Source organism: Bufo gargarizans, chromosome 8, assembly GCF_014858855.1.
Source record: "Bufo gargarizans isolate SCDJY-AF-19 chromosome 8, ASM1485885v1, whole genome shotgun sequence".
Classification (NCBI taxonomy): domain Eukaryota; kingdom Metazoa; phylum Chordata; class Amphibia; order Anura; family Bufonidae; genus Bufo; species Bufo gargarizans.
Genome location: NC_058087.1, coordinates 168,992,468 through 169,000,428, shown reverse-complemented (window position 1 = coordinate 169,000,428; position 7,961 = coordinate 168,992,468). Strand labels below are relative to the sequence as shown.

Below are 7,961 nucleotides of genomic sequence, written 5' to 3'. Positions count from 1 at the left end.
CCCCCAGGCAAGCGTCCCCGTCACCATGGGAACTCCTGGGGGTTAGAATATACCATCGGATTTGAGTTTTTACGATCTCACTAAGCTCGTAAAACGCAGATCCGATGGTATATTCTAACCCGCAGCCAAGCGTCCCCGTCACCATGGGAACGCCTGGGGGTTAGAATATACCATCGGGCACCGGCTCTGCTTGGCCCCGGGCCAGCTCGGGGCCCCAACCAGCTCAGGGCCCCAAGCAATTGCTTGTTTTGCCTCTTGGGTAGCGACGGGCCTGCGACTGGGCATGTGTGTATCAAGTTTCATTCTTCTATCCTCTATGCACAGACTTTCTTTACGAGTGGGTGGAGGATGCAAGACTCAAAGGCTTCCCTCTCTGAGTGGCCGCGGCCGCAGGACTCACAGGTTTATAATAAATACAAATTTACTAAAAATCGGCTAATGAAAATCAGTTCATTATTTTTTTTTATTTTTTATTCTGTTGAACCACAATTCAAAAGCAATGTCTGATTTTCATTATCTGAATTTTGATTTATTGTTACTTTTGTCAGTTTCAAGTTATTTCAGTGACCATTGTGGGTTTTTCTTTCTTTAACGGAAGGGTACCAACAATTTTGTGGACGTGTGTAGATACTTCTCATACAATCCTGTTTGTTACTATGAGCTCTCGCTTCAGTTTATGACTCTTTTATCTCTATCCGGTGCAGGAGAGGATTATTACTGTGTCAGCTTTTCTGGCTAATTAGTAATTGAGGGATTCCATAGCGGGAGATGTTCTCGTCCTTTAAATTCTCCCAATGTTTCATATTCATTTCCCAAAGATTAAAATATATTAATATAAATTCCCGAGAATCATTGAAACCTGATTTTAGGTTATGAATATTTCAGGAAAGTCCAGAAACAACCGTGTCCCTTATATAATGGGGCCCGGAGTCAGAGTCCCAGCACAGTCCACCAGCAGAACCTCACCAGAGCTCGTCTATGAGAACAATGGCCGCCCACCGGGGAACATTAATGGTAGGAGCACCGATTCCTATTCAGTTTTATTAACCAGGTCCATTATAGGGGTATGAGGTGTGGGGTTCATTACTTGTTATTATGTTCTCCGAAAGCAAAATTATCTTCCTTGGTTTACCTGAAGAATTGTCTTGAAGGGTTTGTCCACTTCTAAGCATCATTTTACAGTTTAAAAGCTGATCAACATTGTACGTACTTTGCATTACTTATGGATACAACCTGTGTTATGCTCCAGAGCTGTATTTACAATTCTGTTGGTTGTTAGTGGAAACAGAAAGCATAAAATTCAGACACAGTCTAAGAGCCTATCTCCTATAATGTGGGAGAGGGACGGAGTTATTTTTTCTATATCATATCACTTTACAGAGTCTTGATTAAAGGCTTCTTATAAATTATAAGAACGAGTTCAGAAGCCAGCAGAATTGTAAATGCAGCTCTAGAGTATATGTTATGTATGCACACAGTGAAAAAAAAAACATAATAGTGAGTGCAGCTCTAGAGTATAATACTGGATGTAACTCAGGATCAGTACAGGATAAGTAATGTATGTAGACAGTGACCGCACCAGCAGAATAGTGAGTGCAGCTCTGGAGTATAATACAGGTTGTAACTCAGGATCAGTACAGGATAAGTAATGAAATGTATGTACACAGTGACTCCACCAGCAGAATAGTGAATGCAGCTCTGGAGTATAATACACAATGTAACTCAGGATCAGTACAGAATAGGTAATGTAATGTATGTAGACCGTGACTCAACCAGCAGAATAGTGAGTGCAGCTCTGGAGTATAATACAGGATGTAACTCAGGATCAGTACAGGATAAGTAATGTAATGTATGTACACAGTGACTCCACAGCAGAATAGTGAGTGCAGCTCTGGAGTATAATACAGGATGTAACTCAGGATCAGTACAGGATAAGTAATGTAATGTATGTACACAGTGACTCAACAGCAGAATAGTGAGTGCAGCTCTGGAGTATAATACAGGATGGAACTCAGGATCAGTACAGAATAGGTAATGTAATATATGTACACCGTGACCCCACCAGCAGAATAGTGAGTACAGCTCTGGAGTATAATACAGGATGTAACTCAGGATCAGTACAGGATAAGTAATGTGATGTATGTACACAGTGACTGCAGCAGCAGAATAGTATTATATATACTGTATGATAAATCTGCTGCATATTATTGCTCTATTTCTAACCCTTCCTCGTACCATTATCCTGTATAACGCTGACACCTCCACAATGCCCCCTATAATACATATCCTATAATCTGTTCTCAGGGTCTCTCCACATGGCTTCTCCTTATCTTCCATTCTTCTGCCCATGGAAGAGAAGTGCAGATACCTGGTACAGAGGAGTGGGATGTCCGCCCAGTGTCCGGAGGTGACTGTCCATTCCAAGAGGACGCCACATTTCCATCACGTGTGAAGGTTCATATGAAGATCAACGGTGGGAGCTCTGCACAACTGATGACGGACAGCATCAAGAGCCGCTCAATGTCTCCATGGGAATACAGGTAAATATACAGGTGATCTATCTATCTATCTATCTATCTATCTATCTATCTATTATCTATTTATCTATCTATCTATCTATCTATCTATATCTATCATTCCCATAAATCTCTCCACGTCCATGTCTGTATGGTGAGTCCTATACATTGCGTGTACCTTGTGACGTCATCTCACAATTACTATGGTTTCTCTATCTGCACGCTTATTTTTCCTTCATGCTACTAACCATACATGGAAAATATACTGTGCGTTAAGACCGAAGATTTTGAAAAGCTTTAAAATCAAAAATCACAATCGCTCTACACTACAAAGGGAATTTCCAGGTGTGAGCTTCATGTACCACAGACGCCTCCACTGAGGTCAGCTGACAACCACAATGGCTGCCCCCTGCAAAGTTTATCAGCTGCATTTAGTATTGTAAAAGCTATTTTGCTAATTTTGGCCTCTGATTTCTATCATCTCCTTCCTCCAGCTCCAACATGGACAACAGCAGATTCCCGGTGGTCATCAACGAGGCCAGATGTCTCCACTACGGCTGTTTGGACCCTGAGGGTAATGTGGACCTCAGCATGAACTCAGTCCCCATCAGACAGGAGATCCTGGTCCTGCGCCGTGAGATGAGAGGATGCGTCCACGTCTATAAGCTGGACAAGCAGCTAGTCACCGTGGGATGCACCTGTGTCCGGCCCATCACCCAGTACCTCAGATAAGAGCCTCATGGGTCACCACTGTCTCAGTGGAAGCGTTATCCATCGACCAAACAGGAGACTCTATAATGTGATTTTAGGAGTTAAAGCTGAATTCTGATTGGTTGCTGTTAAGGACTTCTTATAAAAACCAGTGTAAGGAAAATAACTGTGGCCGACAGGAACCAATCAGATTTTATCTACTACTGCCGACTACAAAACATGAACAATTTCCATAGGCTGCCACTTTCTCCGTTTTTATTATTTAAAATGTATTTATTGTTTTTATGGAAATATTCTTTATATTTATTTGGCAATATTTATATTATTACATAAAATTATTGAAACTATTTAATCAGTCTATTGTTTTAATTAGCTGGAAAAGTGTACAGAAACGTGATGTTTTTTTATGGCTGTTAGAGGGTGTGAATACTTTTGTAATCACCTTATTTATTGCTCTAATAAATGTAAAATGATAAAAAAAGCAACCTTGTAGATCGAATTCCTACCATTTTGTGTATACAGCTCCCATGCAGACCTATGTGTCTCCAGCCTCCCGATCCTGTGTGCACCAATAGGAAAAATTAACTGCCCTACTCAATACTTCTGACACCCGTAACTATTTTATATTTGTGTCTATGGGGCTGCGTGACGGCTCATTTTTTTCTTGATGCCATTTTGGATGTATGACTTTTTTTTCACTTTTTATTCTGTTTCTTTTGGAAGCAAAGCGACAAAAATATTTATTTGACGATTTTGATATTTTTTTCCACTACAATATTCACAGTGCGGGATACATATTTTTATATTTTAATTGTGCAGAGATTTTCAAACCGGGCAATACTCTTTATTTATTTTTATCGATTATTTATAAATAGAGTTGAGCGAACACCTGGATGTTCGGGTTGGAGAAGTTCGGCCGAACTTCCCGAACTTCCCGACCCGAACTTCGTCCCGAACCCGAACCCCATTGAAGTCAATGGGGACCCGAACTTTTCGGCACTAAAAAGGCTGTAAAACAGCCCAGGAAAGGGCTAGAGGGCTGCAAAAGGCAGCAAAATGTAGTTAAATCCCCTGCAAACAAATGTGGATAGGGAAATGAAAAAAAATAAAAATAAAATAAATAAAAATTAACCAATATCAATTGGAGAGAGGTCCCATAGCAGAGAATAAGGCTTCATGTCACCCACCACTGGAACAGGCCACTGTCAGATATTTAGACCCCGGCACCCAGACAGAGGAGAGAGGTCCCATGACAGAGATTCAGGCTTCATGTCAGCAGAGAATCAGTCTACATGTCATAGCAGAGAATCAGGCTTCACGTCAGCCAAAACTGGAACAGTCCATTGTCATATATTTAGCCCCGACACCCAGACAGAGGAGAGAGGTCCCGTAACAGAGAATCAGGCTTCATGTCAGCAGAGAATCAGTCTTCATGTCATAGCAGAGAATCAGGCTTCACGTCACCCAACACTGGAACAGTCCATTGTCAGATATTTAGGCCCCGGCACCCAGACAGAGGAGAGAGGTTGCATAACAGAGATTCAGGCTTCATGTCAGCAGAGAATCAGTCTTCATGTCATAGCAGAGAATCAGGCTTCACGTCAGCCAAAACTGGAACAGTCCATTGTCATATATTTAGGCCCCGGCACCCAGACAGAGGAGAGAGGTCCCATAACAGAGATTCAGGCTTCATGTCAGCAGAGAATCAGTCTTTATGTCATAGCAGAGAATCAGGCTTCACGTCACCCAACACTGGAACAGTCCATTGTCAGATATTTAGGCCCCGGCACCCAGACAGAGGAGAGAGGTCCCATAACAGAGATTCAGGCTTCATGTCAGCAGAGAATCAGTCCTCATGTCATAGCAGAGAATCAGGCTTCACGTCAGCCAAAACTGGAACAGTCCATTGTCAGATATTTAGGCCCCGGCACCCAGACAGAGGAGAGAGGTCCTATAACAGAGATTCAGACTTCATGTCAGAAGAGAATCAGTCTTCATGTCATAGCAGAGAATCAGGCTTTACGTCAGCCAACACTGGAACAGTCCATTGTCATATATTTGGGCCCCGGAACCCAGACAGAGGAGAGAGGTCCCATAGCAGAGATTCAGTCTTCATGTCATAGCAGAGAATCAGGCTTCACGTCACCCAACACTGGAACAGTCCAGTGTCATATATTTAGGCCCCGGCACCCAGACAGAGGAGAGAGGTCCCATAACAGAGATTCAGGCTTCATGTCAGCAGAGAATCAGTCTTCATGTCATAGCAGAGAATCAGGCTTCACGTCAGCCAAAACTGGAACAGTCCATTGTCATATATTTAGGCCCCGGCACCCAGACAGAGGAGATAGGTCCCATAACAGAGATTCAGGCTTCATGTCAGCAGAGATTCAGGCTTCATGTCATAGCAGAGAATCATGCTTCACGTCACCCAACACTGGAACAGGCCACTGTCAGATATTTTTAGGCCCCGACACCCAGACAGAGGAGAGGTTCATTCAACTTTGGGTTGCCCCGCAATATAATGGTAAAATGAAAATAAAAATAGGATTGAATGAGGAAGTGCCCTGGAGTACAATAATATATGGTTAAGGGGAGGTAGTTATAAATGTCTAATCTGCACAAGGGATGGACAGGTCCTGTGGGATCCATGCCTGGTTCATTTTTATGAACCTCAGCTTGTCCACATTGGCTGTAGACAGGCGGCTGCGTTTGTCTGTAATGACGCCCCCTGCCGTGCTGAATACACGTTCAGACAAAACGCTGGCCGCCGGGCAGGCCAGCACCTCCAAGGCATAAAAGGCTAGCTCTGGCCACGTGGACAATTTGGAGACCCAGAAGTTGAATGGGGCCGAACCATCAGTCAGTACTTGGAGGGGTGTGCACACGTACTGTTCCACCATGTTAGTGAAATGTTGCCTCCTGCTAACACGTTCCGTATCAGGTGGTGGTGCAGTTAGCTGTGGCGTGTTGACAAAACTTTTCCACATCTCTGCCATGCTAACCCTGCCCTCAGAGGAGCTGGCCGTGACACAGCTGCGTTGGCGACCTCTTGCTCCTCCTCTGCCTTCGCCTTGGGCTTCCACTTGTTCCCCTGTGACATTTGGGAATGCTCTCAGTAGCGCGTCTACCAAAGTGCGCTTGTACTCGCGCATCTTCCTATCACGCTCCAGTGCAGGAAGTAAGGTGGGCACATTGTCTTTGTACCGGGGATCCAGCAGGGTGGCAACCCAGTAGTCCGCACACGTTAAAATGTGGGCAACTCTGCTGTCGTTGCGCAGGCACTGCAGCATGTAGTCGCTCATGTGTGCCAGGCTGCCCAGAGGTAAGGACAAGCTGTCCTCTGTGGGAGGCGTATCGTCATCGTCCTGCGTTTCCCCCCAGCCACGCACCAGTGATGGGCCCGAGCTGCGTTGGCTGCCACCCCGCTGTGAACATGCTTCATCCTCATCCACCTCCTCCTCATCCTCGTCCTCCTCATCCTCCAGTAGTGGGCCCTGGCTGGCCACATTTGTACCTGGCCTCTGCTGTTGCAAAAAAACTCCCTCTGAGTCACTTCGAAGAGACTGGCCTGAAAGTGCTAAAAATGACCCCTCTTCCTCCTCCTCCTCCTGGGCCACCTCTTCTTCCATCATTGCCCTAAGTGTTTTCTCAAGGAGACATAGAAGTGGTATTGCAACGCTGATAACGGCGTCATCGCCACTGGCCATGTTGGTGGAGTACTCGAAACAGCGCAACAGGGCACACAGGTCTCGCATGGAGGCCCAGTCATTGGTGGTGAAGTGGTGCTGTTCCGTAGTGCGACTGACCCGTGCGTGCTGCAGCTGAAACTCCACTATGGCCTGCTGCTGCTCGCACAGTTTGTCCAGCATGTGCAAGGTGGAGTTCCACCTGGTGGGCACGTCGCATATGAGGCGGTATCTGTAGCGCAGACAGGCGAGCAGCGGCAGGATGTGAACGCCGGAAGCGCGAACAGACGGCCCGCACTTTATGCAGCAGCTCTGACATGTCGGGGTAGTTGTGAATGAACTTCTGCACCACAAAATTCAGCCCATGCGCCAGGCAAGGATGTGCGTCAAACCGGCTAGTCCCAGAGCTGCAACGAGATTTCGCCCATTATCGCACACCACCAGGCCGGGCTTGAGGCTCACCGGCAGCAACCACTCGTCGGTCTGTTGTTCTATACCCCGCCACAATTCCTGTGCGGTGTGGGGCCTGTCCCCCAAACATATGAGTTTCAGAATGGCCTGCTGACGTTTACCCCGGGCTGTGCTGAAGTTGGTGGTGAAGGTGTGTGGCTGACTGGATGAGCAGGTGGAAGAAGAGGAGGAGGAAGCCGAGTAGGAGGAGGAGGCAACAGGAGGCAAAGAATGTTGCCCTGCTGATCCTTGGCGGCGGAAGGACGTGCGCTAAACAGCTCTCCGCCTGGGGCCCAGCCGCCACTACATTTACCCAGTGTGCAGTTAGGGAGATATAGCGTCCCTGGCCGTGCTTACTGGTCACGTATCTGTGGTTAGGTGGACCTTGCCACAGATGGCGTTGCGCAGTGCACACTTGATTTTATCGGATACTTGGTTGTGCAGGGAAGGCACGGCTCTCTTGGAGAAGTAGTGGCGGCTGGGAACAACATACTGTGGGACAGCAAGCGGCATGAGCTGTTTGAAGCTGTCTGTGTCCACCAGCCTAAATGACAGCATTTCATAGGCCAGTAGTTTAGAAATGCTGGCATTCAGGGCC

General features: G+C 46.1%; 1 protein-coding gene across 1 annotated transcript; it reads left to right on the top strand.

The window, feature by feature from the left end:
- The first annotated feature begins 987 nt into the window (after positions 1–987).
- On the top strand, positions 988–3,248 carry LOC122945486 (interleukin-17A-like). Its single transcript, XM_044304551.1, has 3 exons — positions 988–1,014; positions 2,305–2,540; positions 3,011–3,248. Exons 1-3 carry the CDS (start codon positions 988–990, stop codon positions 3,246–3,248), a joined length of 501 nt encoding a protein of 166 aa, XP_044160486.1.
- The last annotated feature ends 4,713 nt before the right edge of the window (positions 3,249–7,961 follow it).